Raw genomic sequence first — 18,127 nt, 5'->3', positions numbered from 1 at the left:
TGTTTTATTTTTATACCGCTTTTCCGAGGTGATCAAAGTGGTTCACAAAAATTAACAAATCATAAAAACAATTCACAAAACCCAATAAAAATCAACAACGTGCAATAAAGACAAGCAAGATGGTGGTCGGGAGGAGGGCTCGTCTTCTTAGCAGGCGGAGGCCTGTTGTTGCTGGCCTGCTTCTCTCCCCCTCAAGATGGCAGTCGGGAGATGTCTTTATTGCACGTTGTTGATTTTTATTGGGTTTTGTGAATTGTTTTTATGATTTGTTAATTTTTGTGAACCGCTTTGATCACCTCGGAAAAGCAGTATAAAAATAAAACATATTATTATTATTATTATTATTATTATTATTATTATTATTATTTTGAAGGGAAGGCTGCCAAGCCTCTGAACCTCAGAATTATTCAGTTCTCAGTCTTAAAAACATAAGCAACGTTCCTTCCAGAAAGAAAATGGAAAGGGTTGGGGAGTGGATTTAAATCATGGATAGGAGTCCCACCATGGGCAGGTCACACTCTCTCAGCTTCAGAGAAACCCCCCCTGAAAAAAAATTGCTAGGAAAACCCCATGATAGATTTGCTGTAGGGTCGCCATAAGTCAGTAGCATCAACAAAAGAGGTCCAAGGCTGCATCTGCACTGCAGAAATAATGCAATTTGAACACTTTAACTGCCCTGGCTCCATGCTATGGGATGCACCCCAATAGTTTTTTACTAGACAAAATAGCATCAATTACTATTTAGAGCTTTGCTTCTAAGCATCAAGCTGTTGGAGTGTCCTGTAGTTACTCTGTCACTAGAACTGGAGCAGGGGAAAGGAAGGATAACTGAGCTGGGATTAGCCTCCTACTTACATTTCTTATCCATGTTGCCTGTGCCCCAGAAATACAGCTCTCGCTGCCTGACACTTTCACTTATAGGCAACTGATGTGACAATGGATAAACCTGTTCCACGGTCATTTGCTAATTTCTAAAGAGAGCCTTGCTTTTGGATGCCGATTCTTATAATCCCACTACCTCTGACAAGAAAAATACATATCTCAGTTGCTGTCAGGGAGAGGACAACAAACATAAGAATATGTTGAATGTTGTATTTCCATTGGTTTGCCATGCCTCAGCCTGACTCAAACTGTACTAAAGTGGGACTGCCCAAGTGAGCATATTTATGGGCCAAACTGTGTCTTTGAGTTGATTTGAGTTTGAGTTGATTTTCCAGGAATCCGAGAAACAATGGCTGATGGGTTTAACTTCAGAGTTACAAAAGGAATATTTTTGTTTGATGGTGATGACATTGATCTAATAAATCAGTGATAAGGGAGTCTGGGACATAATGAAGTGTTGGGAAAACATTATATGTGTGTGTGTGTGTGTGTGTAAATGTTCATTTGTTCAAAATTTTAAATCTCTGAAAGTTCACCAATTGCTTTGAAATTTTGACAAAATGTTTCATTTGAATACACACATTTTTATATACATATACATACTATTATATAGATGTCACACCTGTTGGATGTCACAGCAACACACGCTACACTAAATATTCTATTGCCATTTTCATTCACCGTCAACAAAGCTCAGGGCCAATCTTTAGAACTGTGCAGTTTAGATCTAGACAAGGATTGCTTCTCACAGGGACAATTATATGCTGCGTGTTCTAGAGTTGGCAAACCACACAATCTCTGTATCTACACCGATAATGGAACAACATAAAATATTGTATACCCACAAGCATTGTGAAATTAAATATTTCAGAAACATGCACTTTCTCTTTTCTTTCCCCTTTAACCAGACTGAGCCACAGCAACGTGGCTTGTGTGTGTGTGTGTGTGTGTGTGTGTGTGTTATATTTATATAGGAAAATAATAGAAAAGTCTGATGAAACATCAAAGATATTTATGAGTTACAGGTGAGGCAGTCATTTTAATTTATATGTTTGGTGTTTTTAATGATTGTATAAATATAAGTGAAAAGACTGTGAATTGGTTACATTACTCTTTTTTATTTTTATTTTTTATAACTTTATTTATTAAAAAAGATAAATGTCAGTTTACAAAAGAAAAAACAAAAAGCACACAAGTTATGATATCTTCTCCAAGTTCCCTTAACCGCCCCCCAGTCCATTAATACCATAAATATATGCCATCTATCTTCCAGGTTCTGTCATAAACTTAAACACAGATCTTCCATTTGTCCTGTCTAAATGTTGTGAGCATTACTCTTTTCTATGGTGCCAGCGGAGTGAGGCTCAGTGGGAGGAGAAAAGAAAGACCATAGAACTATATGGAACTATATGCACATGTAAATACATTTAGGGTATGGTTCTAATGCTGTAGTTTAAAAGTGTAAATTTTGCTAGTTGTTTTGTATCACAACTATTTTGATTACCTTCAGTGATATACGAGAATTACGATTTATGGGCAGGGCCGTCATTGAGAGGTTACAGGGGTGCAGACTGCACCAGGTGACACCCTAAAAAGGGGGTGACACCACTGCTCCTTAAACACCTGCCTTTTGGCAGGAATGGGCTGTTGCATTCATCTGCTTCCCTTTAAAATGCTTAAACCAGTGGCTCTCAACCTGTGGGTTGCAACCCCTTTGGGGGTCAAATGACTCTTTCACAGGGGTTGCCTAAGACCATCGGAGAACACATATTTCCAATGGTCTTAGGAACCAAGATAAAAATAATTCTATGTTTGGGGGTCACCACAACATGAGGAACTGTATTGAAGGGTTGTGGCATTAGGAAGGTTGAGAACCACTACTTTAAGAGATGGTGGGAATGAGGCAAAGCTCAGGGGGAGGAGAAAGGAGAAGCCCCCCCAAAAAAATTTAAAATTAAAATTTCAAATTTCAAGATTTTATTTTTTTAAAAAAATGATTTTTAAAAAAAATTTAAAACATCACACTTTAACCAAATCTTCACTGTATATATATGTAAATACATTTAGATTGTGGGTATAGTATTGTAATTTGAAGGTATAATATTAATTTTGCTAGTTGTTTATGTCATAACTCTTAGTATGACATTCATGGTATAATGGGAATTATGGTTTATGAGTTACTGTATAATCTCACGCATAAGTCTACAAATTTTGGTCAAAAAATTGAACCCAAAAACCTGAACTGACTTCTCCGCGTGTCAGTGTGTTATCAAGTATGGTTTTATATAAATTTTGGGTGCCATGCAATCTAAATCTATGACCCTGATTGACCCCATCGCTAGCCGCCATTACCCTAAGAGCGAGCTGACCATGTAGCCAGCAACTCCTTGCTAGGCTTGGTTGAGGGAAAAAGGTAGAATTTAAACCTTTCAGCAAGCAGTTTTGGGAGTTGCCATATCAGTTTCGTAGGCTGCCCAAAGCAGGAAGACAATAGCAGAGCTTCCTCCTTTTGAGAGCCAGTGATTGACTTAATGGCTCAGCCATCGAGATATTTGTCCCCTCCTGAAAAGTGCCAGACCTCCTCTTTGTGTATCCATTGTGTAAGTTTCAGCTTAGACAAAGATTAAGTCATCAAGCCTTTGTTTGCCTGGCTGCCATAGCCTGAGGTTATGTTCAGGGGTATAAAAGGACCTAACAATCCTTCCTAACAAGTCTAAGTTCTGTCCTTAACTCTTATTTAAAAAGGAACCATCCCTTGGTGAAAGGCAAGAGCATTGGTCCTGTACTCTCTAATTCATCCAGCCTTTAGTGTTAGCACAATTATGCTTGCTGGAATTTTGTAATGTATTTGGCACGGTTTTCCTTTGCTTCACCTTTTACATTTTTTGTTACATGCCTTATGTATACGCATATGACATATCCTCGGGTCATATCAAAATCCTTAATTTGGCCCCCAAACCCTGCTTTCGACTCATATACGAGGTTGACTTACAGTTGAGTATATACAGTACATTTGTGCAAAAAATCACGACTAACAATTCTGTGTGGTGTGAAATGGGAGGAGGAGGAGGTCAATGTGTCTGTGTGTGACCGCACCAGATGACCGCCAATCCTAATGACCATTGCCATTACCTTTAGTGATACACAGGAATTACAATTTATTGGTAACAGGAATATAAAAACCATGACCAAGGATTATGTATACTGTATGGGGTGGTATATGAGGAGAAGGAGGAGGTCAATGCGGGGGGGGGGGGATCAAAGATTTGGGTATGTTAAGCTTGGAAAAGAGCTGGTTAAGAATCATAGAGTTGGAAGAGACCCCAAAGGCCATCCAGTCCAACCCCCTGCCATGCAGGAAATCTAAATCAAAGCTAAATATTTAAATGGCTATCATATCACCTCTTAACCTTCTCTTTTCCAGTTGTTCCTCATAGGACATGGTTTCCAGACCCTTCACCATTTTAGCCGCTCTCCTTTGGACACATGGCTCCAGTTTCTCAATGTCCTTTTTGAATTGTTTTACCCAGAACTGGACACAGCACTATTCCAGGTGGGGCCTGACCAGACCAGAATAGAGGGGCACTATTTCTTCCCTTGATCTAGACACTATACAGTCGGCCCTTCTTATACACGGATTTTTTATACCCAGATTGACGCATCCACGGTTTGAAAATGTTCAAAAAAAAGTATAAATTTCAAATATCAAACCTTGATTTTCCATTTTTTATAAGGGACACCATTTTGCTGTCATTATATTTAATGGGACTTGAGCATCCAGGGATTTTGTTATCCAGGGGGATCTTGCAACCAAACCCCAGTGGATAACAAGGGTCCACTGTACTTCTATTTATGCTGCCTAGAATTGCATTGGCCTTTTTAGGCGCCACATCGCACTGTTGACTCAGGTTCAACTATATGATAGCGCTGTTTAAATATTTGAAGGGATGTCATAATGAGGAGGGAGCAAGCTTGTTTTCTGCTGCTCCAGAGAACAGGCCCCAATGGAGCAATGGATGCAAGCTCCAGGAAAAGGGATTGATTCCAGCTCTACTTTAGGAGGAAGCTCCTGAGAGTAAGGGCTGCTGGACAGTGGCACCCACTCCTTCCTTGGAGGTCCTCAGCAGAGGCTGGAGGGCCATCTGCCTCAGGGAGTGTGCCTTCTTCCCCTCGTGGTCTCTCCCAGCTCCATGGCTCTGAATGGCTACGTGACTCAGTCTCTGTGTGTTCCTTCCATGCAGGAATACCCAGACTGAGGGGGAGTTCCTGCATGGCGCTCCCTTGGGGCTCTCTGTCTATCACTCCCAGGCAGCTCTCAGCTTCTGCTGCTTCTTCCCAAACCCTGAGGGGCTGCTGCCATTGCTCCTCCCGCCCGGCAGAGGCCGCTGTGGCCCAAGAGCCCCGGCCGGGATCCTCCCTCTCCCCCGGGCCGCTCTAGCCGGGAAGCCCCTGCCGCTGGAGGAGGCCAAGGCGCGCGTGGGGTGGGCCTGGGGCGGCCTGGCTGCCGGAGGAGGAGGAGGAGGAGGGAGCAGCGGGCGGAGGCTCCCGTCGCCCCTGCCTGGCCCAGGCCTGTGTCCCGGGGCGGCGGGGGCAGCATGGCCGCCAGCCTCTGGATGGGAGACGTGAGTCAGGGAGGCCCCTTCTGCCTCAGGCGGAGGCCGATGTCTTCGGATGGGAGGCCGCCGGGGATGAGCAGCTGCTGGCGCCCATCCTGGGGTCCTCCTCGGGGCTGGTTTTTGAGACTTCAGCTCCCAGGATTCCTGAGCAATGAGTCTCTACTGACAGGGGCTTCTGGGAATTGGAGTCCAAAACATCTGGAGGCCCGAAGGCTGAGAATGGCCATTTCTGCAGTGTGGATGCAGACTGAGTGTCCCTTGCCTAAGGCTGCATCTATACTGCAGAATTCATCCGGTTTGGCACCACTTTAACTGCCCTGGAGTCATGGAGAGCTCCCTGACAGAACTACAGTTCCCAGAATTCCCTAGGATTGAGCCAAGGCACTTAACGCAGCCTCAGTTATTTCTGCAGTGTGTTTTGGATCGAAGATGGGTCTAAATAAGGCTGTTTGATTCTGGAAGCTGAGTAGGGTCAGTATTTGCCAGGGATAGGGCTCAAGGCTCCCAGGGACATGGAAGAGCCACAAAGAACAAAGAGAGGGCACCTCTCTAGGAATCTCTAGGTCCTCCAAGGCAACTCTGTGATCAACGGCCAACAGACACCAACCACAGAACGGCACTAAAGGACCTCCAAATACCCAGCAGAGTACTCTCTCTAGGAATACTCTCTAGGCCTTTCAGTGTAACTTTGAGTTAAAGTTGACCATAGAGTTGCACTGGAGGACCTAGATATTCCTAGAGAGAACACATTAATCAAATCCCCCTAATTGCTTTCAGTACTATGTTATAAAGATGCTTGGCTAAAAACCACAAAAATCTCTTGTGTCTCCTATTTCTGTCTTGTAATTTGTGGTTTGTTTAGCTGATCGTGAGACTTGTGCTGTTATGGGAGTGCCAGACACGGCACCTTTATTCTGCCTTTCTATCCTATTGTGGTTCCCTTCAAAAGATGAGTTGCTTCACTTTGGAAAACTCTCTTCTGTACCCATTTTCAAACAATCTTTAGACTAAGTTGCCTGCAGGGAAAGAAGCATCGCTTAAATGAAGCTTAATTGTATCTCTCTTAATGTACTAATGGATGAACTCTCCCTTTACCTTTTCCTCTTCAGCTGGAACCATATATGGATGAGAACTTCATTTCAAGAGCCTTTGCCACTATGGGAGAGCTAGTTCTGAGTGTGAAAATCATTCGAAACAGATTGACAGGGTATTTCTCTTTCTCTTTCTGTGTGGTTTTTTTTTTTACTATGTAAAAATATCATTACTTACTAGTATGCATGTAGATCTTTTTGCAGTTGTGGTAGAGTTTATACCTTTTTAAGCTGCATGGTCCATGCAGTAGGACCAGAACATGGAACATTTGTCTGATCAAAGATCATCAACCATCTCTTGTTATTACAGAAAGCTCCTTGCATAGAGTCAGAACACTAGTCCTTTTAGCTGCTGGGTGACAGCAGCTCTCTGGGGTTTCACACAATGGGTTTCTCCAGTTTTACTAGAGATGCACTGGATTGAATCAGGCATTTTGATGGGAAATGTGTGTTCTTCCACTGAGCTTCATTTTTTAAAAAAGCCTTTATTTTGGAGATAAAGACAATAATGGGGATTCCTCACTCCTCAGTCTTGAAGTACCATAGTTGAAGCAGAAATGCTATACTTTAAACCTTGGATTGGGATCCAAACCCTCTTCACATTACATGATTAGATGTTTAGAAGATCTTAAATTCAGCTCCCTTCATGTTCCCCTAAGATAGATTTTGTTAGTGGGGCTGGAAGGGCTTTTGTCAAACCAAAAGTGGAAATTGCCTGGCTTTCAAGATGTTGCTGAACTCCAAGCTTCCTCACTGTTAGCTATGCTGGTTACATCACAGCTGTTCGAACTTGCGATTTAACAGCATCTGGAGAGCTGCACAATTCCTGAGGGCCAGCAATTGTGCAAGGCTTGGAGAATATGTAGGTCTCCTGATATTGTTGAACTACAGCTGTTTAACCCTCACAGTTTGCAGTAGACTGTTAAGAATTGCAGTTGAGCAGCTGTGTAGGCAGGGGTACCAAAAGAAGTTTTGTTTTGTTTTGCAGATCCTAAAAGACAGACAAATCACGTAAATGTGATTGTTTAATTTTTTGTCTGTCAGTTTGCAGAACTGTTTTCACATGTTAGTTCAAAACATATGTTTCATGCAGTGGTTCTGTTTTTCCAGGATTCCAGCAGGCTACTGCTTTGTAGAATTTGCTGATCTGGCAACTGCAGAAAAATGTTTACACAAAATCAATGGGAAACCCCTTCCTGGTGCCACACCGGTAAGTAGTAGTAGTAGTAGTAGTAAATTACATTGCTAAAAGATCAGGGAGGTGCAGTCACACTGAACTCAGTCTTGTCTCTAAGTATACAATATATAGAACATGTATAGAACTGCCCGAGGCCACCAGCCTGTGGATGGGAGACGTGAGTAGAGAAGGGCGGAAGGGCTGCGGGACCCAAGTCCTGGTCTCCCTGGGGGAGACAAGTGCTGGGCTTCCAAAGAGAACAGCTCCTGGTCCTCCCTGTCCCTTTTCCTCCTTTGCCCCTTAGGCAGACATTCATTACAGGCAGAGACCTATGTAGTGGTGCTTTTGGGTAATAGAGTTTCCATCCTATAATGTGTCTTGGAGGTTAAGCAGGGTTAGCCCTGGTTAGTACTTGGATGGGAGACCACCAACGGACACCAGGTGCTCTAGGCTATATTTCAGAGGAAGGAACTGGCAAAAGTACAATCCCATTGTTGGCCCACAGCTTACATAAAAATGGTTCCTTACCAATTTTCAAATCTGGATCCCTCATAAAGTAAATTTGGCATGTATGAGTCAAACTGCAGTTGACAAGATAATATTTGCCACATGGTTCTAATTGCTGAAAATGTTGGCAAACACTGTCCTTTTTAATGAAATGAGAACCAAGTATTGTCTATTTGAATAGTGGTGCAAGAAATGAAGGTTGGTCATGGTAGATTACTTAGTAGATACGTCCAAAATTCATACAAGATAACTGATATACCTGATGGTATGTAAGAAGATTCAGAAGGCCGAACCTTCATCTGATTGGAATTCACATCCTTTTCATTGAAATTCTAGGAGGAGATGAGCCCCTATCCCCAAGCTCCTGAACAATGCATTTAGTTTTTGAAAATACTTGCAAGGTATGAGTAGAGGGATTCTGCAAATAATATAAACAATTCAAGACATAACGTTAATTTTAATCCTCTTTACCTTACCCTTCAGATTCATCTTTAAGGTCACCCATCTATCTAAATCTTGTGCATTATGTTTTATCAATTTATGTATATTAAGATTAATAATCTGAGATAATTATCTTCAAATAATTAATAGGTTGGGTGATATTGAAACCGGCACCATGTTAAGTTCTCAGTTTAGTGATGAAATGATTGAGTGGCTTCTTCTCTCAGCATCTGCTCTTGTATTTAAATTGAGAATAATTAATCTGCACCTAACCTGGCTGTGTAAAAAGGGGGGCCTCAAGTGCTCAGGGGAATGCACCATATAAATTTGAAGCATTATAATTTACACAGTACTACAACAAAGAACTATTTTGCTGCAGAATGTGACACCACAAGGGGCAAGCCACCAGCAACATATTGCACCAGAGTGTCAGCAGGCCATTAGTTTCCAGGTTTCTTCTGGGCATGGTTTGAGGTCCTGGCTTGGATCTTACACACGCCCATTCTTTCTCACTCACTCCTCTCCTTTTTCTTTACCTTATATTTTATTCAAGTGTAATCTGTACCAATAGGAAAGAGATCAGTATCTTGGTCCCAAAAGAACAATGTTTTGGGATACCCATGTCAGAATCTCTTACTTCATGAGTGGCCAAGATTCAAAAATATCTATTATCACAGCTTGGTTTCTATATAAAGCTATACAGCCGAGAGTTAGATATGTGGGGTCAATTGGGGTAAATTGCAGAGGGGATGAAGAATTCTGATGTATGATGTGTCGTGTTCAATTTTATTACTTTATGTATTATCATCTTAATGCTGTAATACTTTCATTTTTATTCTTTTTATCCATTTTTTTATCTTGAACCTGCGGTATAGATTTTTATGATCAGTTTTATAACTATGTTTCATTTTTAGGTACTGTACTTCTAATGTACTTATATTGTTTTACATTTATGTGACATCCATACAGTACTCTATATACATTTCAGATTCTGTGTTATTACATTTTAGCTCTTTTTTAATTGCTATAGAATTTCTATATGCTTTTATTGTGTGTTTTACTTGTTTTGGTGTTATTTTTTGTTATTTTGAAATGGCCTAAGGGCTAATCAATAAACATTTCCTTCCTTTGTTTCCCCCTAATCTAGCTAGCTTTTCGTTTATGTATATTAATAGATAGCTGACACCTGGCAAGAAGCAGTTATTCCCTGTGGGGTTTATACCACCACCATGTGACTTATATGTAAAGGGACTTGATTTTAGCAACCTATCGCATGAACACTGTGCTTTTGTTTTATTCAGCTTTCTCTAGATTAGGTCCTTAGGCAATCTTTCTCAACACAGTGCCTTCCAATAGCCATGTTGCTTGGAGATAGTAGGAGTTATGGTTTAACATTTATGTAGGTTCCCATTTTGCAAATGATCCTGCAAGATATAGAGTGCATCTACACTGAAGAAATAATGTAGTTTGATACCATTTTAAGTACTGTAGCATCACCTATGGAATCCTGGGATTTGTAGTTTTACGTGTCTTTAATTTTCTCTGCTAAAGAGTTCTGGTGTCTCACAAAACTACAGATCCCAGGCCATGGCAGTTAAAGTGGTGTCAAATTGCATTAATTCTACAGTGCAGATGCACCCATAGTGAGAGGTAATCTTCTCACTGATTGCTTTTGTACTAAATATGCTCATATTTGTGTATTTTGTGTTTGTCAGTCCTGCCATAGGAGAGGAAAGCTTGTCTAAATCTCAGGGAAGTGAGGCTTGATTATGTGTTTGACCTGAATGTTCAGTCGGTCCTGAGCATTTGCCTTGCAGAATAGATTTACCTTCCTGAGGATATGGGCTACTATAGAAATGTACTGGAGTGGTGAGTTCCTGTTTCTTGTTTTTCAGACAAAGCGATTTAAATTAAATTATGCCACATATGGAAAGCAGCCTGATAACAGGTAAGCAAAACATTATGAAAGTAATTAAAATTGTTGCCTCTATAATGTTTGTTGTTACATGTGGGCAAGTTTGAGTACATATTTTCAGTATTATTTGTTACTGCAAATTAATAAAGCAATAAACTACCTTCAGTTCATTTTTAGAAAGGCAGTATATAAATATCCTGAGCAAACAAATCAGATCAAACCAAACATAAATTATGTCTTTGAATCTGATATGGGCCAACATTTATTTCTGACCAGACCAGCCTAGTTAATACTCAGGCCTCCCTTTTGTCCTTTGAATCTATTTGGATCTTTTGTCTTATGTGGTACATTTCAAGAAATAGTTCACAAATTTAGTTGGTAAATTCCTATGTGGAAAGTTCTTAAGAAACAAATCTTCTTTATATTAAAACTAAACTTCTTTTATAGTTTATAACAAGCTTCATGGTAGTGTGAGGATATGAACCAATTTCTCCCAATTTTAACCCAACACTTGCCACTACACTTCATGCTTCTGTGTGTGTGTGCTTGTGTTTCAAACCTTTGACTCATCAGATATATTTTACTTGTATCTTCCAGAAACCCCTGTCAGTATGGCCAGTGTTAAATAATTTTGAGGAGTATTGGGAACCTTTTGCCCTTCAGATATTTTAGACTACACCTCCCATAATTATTCACCACTGGTCATGCTTGTTGGGGATTCTGGAATTTAAAGTTTAAAACATCTGGAAGAGCAAAGCTTTCCTACTTTGTACTACATCACAGTAGCTCTCACTGGCTACAGTCCTATCAGGCCAGGCACATGAAGTATTTGATTATTGGTTGGCAAAATGTAACTTGCTGATAAAACTTAGTTCAATAATAACAGTAAGAAGACTTCATAGGGAGGGGATAGCAAATTATTCCATTGCTGGAAATAATTGTATCACTTTAGGTGTTAAATTAATATAGCAAGAAAATAAATATTATCAGCACCTGCTGTTGTGAAAGTTTTGCACAACATGCTTATCTTTCATAAACTCAGATTTGCATAGAATGTGGCCTACTTGCAGTTACTTCTTGTATTATCTCTTGGCATTTTGCCGCATTTTAAACTCACACATGCCACCTGGTATGCTCAAGATGTTTGTCACAAAAATATTGCTCTTTTAAGATGTCACAAATCTTTGCCACAGTCTTCCCTAACCCAACACCCTCCAGATGCAGATGCCTGCCCATCATTCCTAGCCAGCATGGTTCCCAGAATGGGTGATGTGGTAGTAGGCCACTGCATTTAGCGGGTGCTGGGTTGGGGAAGGTTATTCTTAATTCAGAAGTTGTAAATCTGGTTTTACAGTGGTGGAGGAAACTCATAAAAATAATCAATACATGCTGATTCACTCTTGTTGATGCTTATGGTGAATCTTGTGTGTTTAATATTCTCAAATTCATTCCTTATTCCCCCACAGCCCAGAATATTCATTGTTTGTTGGAGACCTTTCCCCCGATGTGGATGATGGGATGATATACGAATTCTTTGTAAAAGTGTACCCTTCATGTAGGGGTGGCAAAGTGGTTGTGGACCAGACGGGTGTTTCCAAGTACGCTTTTTGCTCCTCACTTCTATATCTGGTACTGTATAAGGACAAGAAGAATAAGGCAACCTGAATCTAAAAGTATTTCTTTCACAAGAGAAATATAATTCAGCAAGATCTAAATGAGGGTGAACAAAGTGCTGCCTTTGAGATGTTTTTGGATTCTACTTACCAGCATTTCTCTTCTCTGACTGTGCTGGCTATGTAGTCCATCCACATGTGAGGACTTCACTTTACCCACTGGTGGTCTAAGTCTAGGAGCCCAATTAAAATCTAGTGCTGAATCTTTTGTATTAAATGCTGAGGTACTAATCCAGGGGGTGGGCAGGAAGATGTGTGTGAATTTCAAACAGTTTTGCTTCTTTATCTAAGTGTTTTACTTGCCTGCTAAATAGAGGGGACTTAACTCTTGGGTGTTCATTTTTATTGATGTATGTCCCTTCAGAGAGTATGTTGATGGTGTATTCAGTTCAGTGGCTGAGAAAATGCTAAAGTAAAGTGGTAGCATTAATTCAAGTCCTTGTGCCGTTTCACTTAAAACCTTTGTAGATAGCTTGCCACCTATGAGTATTTTGTGCTGCATTAGCAAAATGAAGGGCATGGATACTTAGAAATATTATGATTTGTGGATGTGACATGAGCATCTGCAGCTTGAGCAGAAGGCTCCACTGAAATCCTTACATTTTCTGAACTCATCAGGCCTCATCCCCTAACTTTTCAAGCCCAATAATTTCTTTTAATTAAAAAAAATCGGGAGAATGCTTTCTTTTCTCCTTCCAGCTCCCCTTGCTGCTGCTTTTTTCTCACACGGTGATGAATGCCTGTTTTTGCATTAAAGCAGCCATGATCCTGCGTATATTATTGGATTGCAACTCCCATGGTCCTTCTCCACTGTTCATGCTAGCTAATGCTGCTGGGAATTGTACTCCAACAGCATCTTTTCCATCATGGCATTAGAGCAATCCTGACTTGGAGTACAGATCCTGCAGTACTTATGGTGCCCTCGATTTTTACAGCACTGAGATCTGCAGGGCCTTACTCTTATTTTTTATAGCATTGTAGAGTTGGAGGTGGCCATTTATGTCATCTCTATCCCTGAACTCATTGAAGGAAGTCCAAAGCTAGATGATCCTGAATAGCCCCCCCTTGAAGACCTTCAGGAAGGGAGAGCCCACCACTCTCCTTAATAATGATTCTATTGTCAGATTGCTTTTACATTCAATACATTTCTCCTGATGTTCATTTGAAATTCACCCTCCTGTGACATAAGCCCATCGTATCTATCCGTGCCTTCTGGGGAGGCAGAGAACAAATCGTTGCCCTCTTCTATGGTAGACTGCTCTTAACATCTGGAAGTGTCAAAACATATTTAGTGTGTGGCCTTATGCTTGTTTGGAAAGTGGGAATTATATTCTCTATTTTTAGAAGATTTATTCACTTTTTCCCACCTCTTTCTCTCTCTTTGTTGGATGCTTATCTTTGGACAGAGGCTATGGTTTTGTGAAATTCTCAGATGAATTGGAACAGAAAAGAGCACTAGTAGAATGTCAAGGAGCTGTTGGTCTTGGTTCTAAACCGATACGTTTGAGCGTTGCCATACCCAAGGCGTAAGTATTCTCACAAGTGCTGTAGTTGTTGCATGGGTTTTAACATTCTTGTTATTATCATGGCCAAACATCAACAATTGTTAGCATTTATATTAGCTTGTTAGCTTGAGGCTAGACATAGATACGAAGACTTTGAACGGACTGCGGGAGTGAATGTTATTCTTTTGCTAACCTGTTGCATAGTTCTCTCGGGGGAGGGGGAGATGGATCATGCTTGTGCACTTGGATTTTTTGGTTTGCTCCTGCACTATATAATTTGAAGAAGTCCATCTTCCACAAGCCTCTTCCTGGAGGATAACATGCACATTTGCCTAGGCGCCATATTGCCAGGCACAGGGACTGAATTTTATCACTGGCTAGGGGTAGTCTGGGTCGAATTAGTGTGTAATGGCCAAGTTTTGCCATTGGCTGTGATGAAATGCTAGATAACATCAGCAAAAGGACTGAAATAATTCTCTCTATATTATCTGCTGCACTATTTGCCACTAGTAAAACTATCTTAAAGCAGTAATGCATGTCAGTGTTCACAAAAGTAGAATTCTTGGAGAGGTCTGGAACTACACCCAGTTCCAGAAGAAGTGCTTACTTTAGCCATTCATGCTGGACAGAAATCTCACTTGTAAGGTGTAGCTCTGGGAAACCTCCTGGGGGAGATTTGTGTTTAGTGGAGGCCTGTAGATGGACCAGAAGGGGAAGAAAATCTGAATTTTGCCATCATTGAATACCAAAATGTAGCATGGGAGCTTGGCTTAAAATGTTGCCGATAAATATCCTGACACTTCCTCCCCCCCTTCTTCTTCTTCCTCTGCCTAAAGCAACCGGCTGAAGACAGTTGAGTACAATCAGATGTACAATTATAACTACAGCCAATACTACCAACAGTATCAAAACTACTATGCCCATTGGGGTTATGACCAGAACACAGGTAGCTACAGTTACAGCTATCCACAGTATGGCTACACGCAAAGTACCATGCAGGTAAGAGCATAGCAAACCAATTTTACAAGTTTACTATTCTCTGTGTCAAGAGGTTCTTAGCATTTTAATCACAAACACACTTAGGTAGTGGTGCATGTAATGAGCTGCACAGATATGCCCAGGTATTCTTATAAATAGAAAGAGAGCAACATGTTCTGAAGTAGCCTGGTTAAGTCTTTTACAGGAAAATGCTGCTTTTCATGTGCATTGTTCTCTATTATGTATTATTGTTGTATTATACAAAAGTAATACGTTTGTTGCTGTAGTAGAAGGGTGGATAAATTATGGCTTTCCAGAAGTCAGGTATCTCCCATCATTCCTCCCAGAGATTATAGGAGTTGCAGATCAGCAGCATGGTCCTAGGGGATCACAAGCTGCCCACCCCTTCATTAGTAAACATCAATTTATTTTTACTGGAGGGTCATACACCATTTTTAAAATATATTATTCCCTTATAATAATACTCCCTTGAGAATACTTCTGGATCTGTCTCTACATTTGTCATCTCAAGTAGATGCGACAGCCAGAAGTGCTTGGTATCAACCTCGGTTGATACGCCAACTGCGACCCCACCTCAACCGAAAGAACCTTGAAGCTGTAGTACATGTTCTGGTAATCTCTCGTCTTGATTTCTGCAATGCGCTCTACATGGGGCTACCCTTGTATCAAGTTCGGAAGCTCCAATTAGTGCAAAATGCGGCAGCCAGGTTGGTCACCGGATCCTCGAGATTTGACCACATAACACCTATTCTGAAAGACCTACACTGGCTTCCAGTTAACTTCCGGGCACAATACAAGGTGTTGGTTATTACCTTTGAAGCCCTACATGGCTTGGGCCCTAGTTACTTACGGGAACACATCTCCCTATACAATCCGCCCCACACTCTTAGAACAAATGGGAAGAAATTGTTAGAGATACCAGCATCTAAATATGTTTCTACTTCCCCAAAAGCATTTAGTATAGCTGCCCCCAGACTATGGAATGGACTCCAAGAGGAGATCCGCCTTGCTACATCCCTCGGTTAAGACAGAGCTTTTTTGGCATGAATACCCACCTGATCTTCTATGAATTACAGACTGTTCTGTATGGAATGAGAGCATCTGACCCCATTATTGTTGATTTTATGTTTTTAACTATGGTTTTAACTTGTGTGGTAAAAATATTGTAATGTTTTAATTGTATATTTTAAACTCTGCTGTGATCCTGCCTCGATCCAATTGGGAGAGGCGGGAAGATATATATACTCTATTATTATTATATTATTATTATAAAATAGTCAATCAGTGTAGTATATAATTGTGTATATGTGTTTGCAATCTGAATACATGTAACAAGTATGTCTGGAATATAGTTTGGATAGCGTCTGTTGGATTTACTCTGTGGCATAGCCTACTCCGTGGCAATAGCCAACTTACAAAAATACATTGGAAATTTTATTATTTATTGAATGATTACTTTCATTCTATGTTCCAGAGCACCACTTGTTTCTGTAATTTGTCCCACTTCAAATCTAACAACAGATAGAAGCAGGTGGCTCTGATCTCCTCTGGAGTGTAGTGCAATAGTGGAAGTTCTCAGACCGGGCCAGTAATAGTGGAGCAGGTTAAAAACAGCAATAGAGGAAAAAAATGGTCTAAACAAAGTCTTTACCTGCCCACAGGTTTATTTTAGGACATACACCTATTTTGCAGGAGCTGTAATAATGCTCTCCTCACTCTCACAACATGTAATTTTTATTGTTGCAGACATATGAAGAGGTTGGTGAAGATGCACTAGAAGGTAAGATTGCTTATTATAATTTTGAATTGGAAAGACCAACTCAAAGTACATCAATTTGAAAACGTTCAGGAATAGCAGAGGGCTAAGAGAATGCAAAATCATAACTCCACTCCTGGATTATTGCTCATGGCCCTCCCCATAATTCACTATAGTTTTAGCACTTCTAATGCAATAGAGCTAGCTATGGATAAATTGTTTCTTCCATTTGTATCTCAGCAAAGGCTTTTTTTATTTGATTTGGAGTCTCTTTTAATTTATATACCCCAATTCTGTCAGGGCACTCACAGTTTTTCATGTACAGTGGGATATTGGTATTCATGGGGGATTGGTTCCAGAACCCCAATGGATACCAAAATCCACAATGCTCAAGTCAGTATTTAACATTTAAATTTACCTGAGTCCGGGCCAAAGGAAGACATTCTTCCTGCACTATTTCCCACCTTCCTTATCATGAAAGCTCTGCCAGAATTTAATCTCTTTCCTGACTATTTCTCACCTTCTCAATCTTCCCATCACAAAGCCTTTGCCAAATTTTAAGTAGAATGAGGTTAAGTTCTGACTGTGGCATTGTGGTATGGAGGGAGGCTTTGGCTTGCCCGGTTGCCTCCACCATTGGCCTGGGACCTCCACTATTGCCCTGGGACTGCTTCTCAGCTTGGCCATTGCAGGTTACAAAGAATTAAATGTTGCTTCATTTCAATCTGCAGTTGTTGAGATCAGTGGGTATCAAACTCTCAGATACTGAGGGCCCACTGGATGCAAAACATCGTTTGCTGCAACTGGTTCACTGAGTTGAAGAACGTTAAGGGAATGTAGTTTTAGAGATGTTTGCTTTTTAAAATGTGATTAAAATACATACGGGCTTTTCATACAGTGTTTAACGGTTGTTGTTAATACCATTACTGAACCGTTAAAATGCTTTAGATCAATATACATAGACGAACCTATGTGATATTCCAAGTCAGTTCTAGCTCTTTATTTCAACAATTCATGTTGCTTTCACCTGAAACTAACTTATGTAGGCTTCCTTTTATTTTCAGACCCAATGCCCCAAATGGATGTGGGTGAAGCAAACAAACAGTTTATGGAACAGAGTGAAGAACTCTATGATGCCTTGATAGAATGTCATTGGCAGCCTTTGGACAGTGTCTCCTCAGAGATTCAAGCCATGATCACTAATGCCTGATCACTAATGTGCTGTCTCCAAACAACATACCAGCGTGCCCTGGACTCCTGTCAAGCACATGGAACCCGCAGCTGCATAAGGGATGTACCTCCCCTTTCTTCTGGATCACTAACTCAAGAACAAAGAGGAGGGCTTGTGACATTTCCTATGTGCACTGGAGCATCTAGATCACCTTTATCCAGAATCCAGACACTCAGTTTTCCTCTTCCCCATGTTTTGACCTTAAAACAGACTTGTTGATCCTTGTCAAGGAATTGTAATTTATAAACCTAAACAAGGTGTAATGGGGGAAATTTTACTTCAATGTACATACAATAAAAATATCTTTTACAGAGGAAGCAGGACATGTGATTTT

At 40.6% G+C, this 18,127-nt stretch overlaps 1 protein-coding gene across 2 annotated transcripts; it reads left to right on the top strand.

Annotated features, from left to right (window-relative positions):
* Nucleotides 1-5,306: 5,306 nt before the first annotated feature.
* Nucleotides 5,307-18,110, top strand: LOC121915968 (tRNA selenocysteine 1 associated protein 1). 2 transcript variants are annotated; one of them, XM_042440646.1, is made up of 9 exons: nt 5,307-5,504; nt 6,608-6,705; nt 7,700-7,799; nt 10,610-10,662; nt 12,096-12,227; nt 13,709-13,828; nt 14,644-14,806; nt 16,553-16,586; nt 17,609-18,110. In XM_042440646.1, exons 1-9 carry the CDS (start codon nt 5,478-5,480, stop codon nt 17,770-17,772), a joined length of 891 nt encoding a protein of 296 aa, XP_042296580.1. In that variant the 5' UTR covers nt 5,307-5,477; the 3' UTR covers nt 17,773-18,110. The 2 variants fall into 2 exon arrangements, with proteins under 2 accessions (XP_042296580.1, XP_042296581.1); XM_042440647.1 differs by having other exon boundaries at nt 5,309-5,504; nt 17,627-18,110.
* Nucleotides 18,111-18,127: the final 17 nt, after the last annotated feature.

The sequence above is a fragment of the Sceloporus undulatus genome, chromosome 9 (genome assembly GCF_019175285.1).
Source record: "Sceloporus undulatus isolate JIND9_A2432 ecotype Alabama chromosome 9, SceUnd_v1.1, whole genome shotgun sequence".
Taxonomy (NCBI): Eukaryota; Metazoa; Chordata; class Lepidosauria; order Squamata; family Phrynosomatidae; genus Sceloporus; species Sceloporus undulatus.
This window is presented reverse-complemented; position numbering and strand designations above follow the sequence as displayed.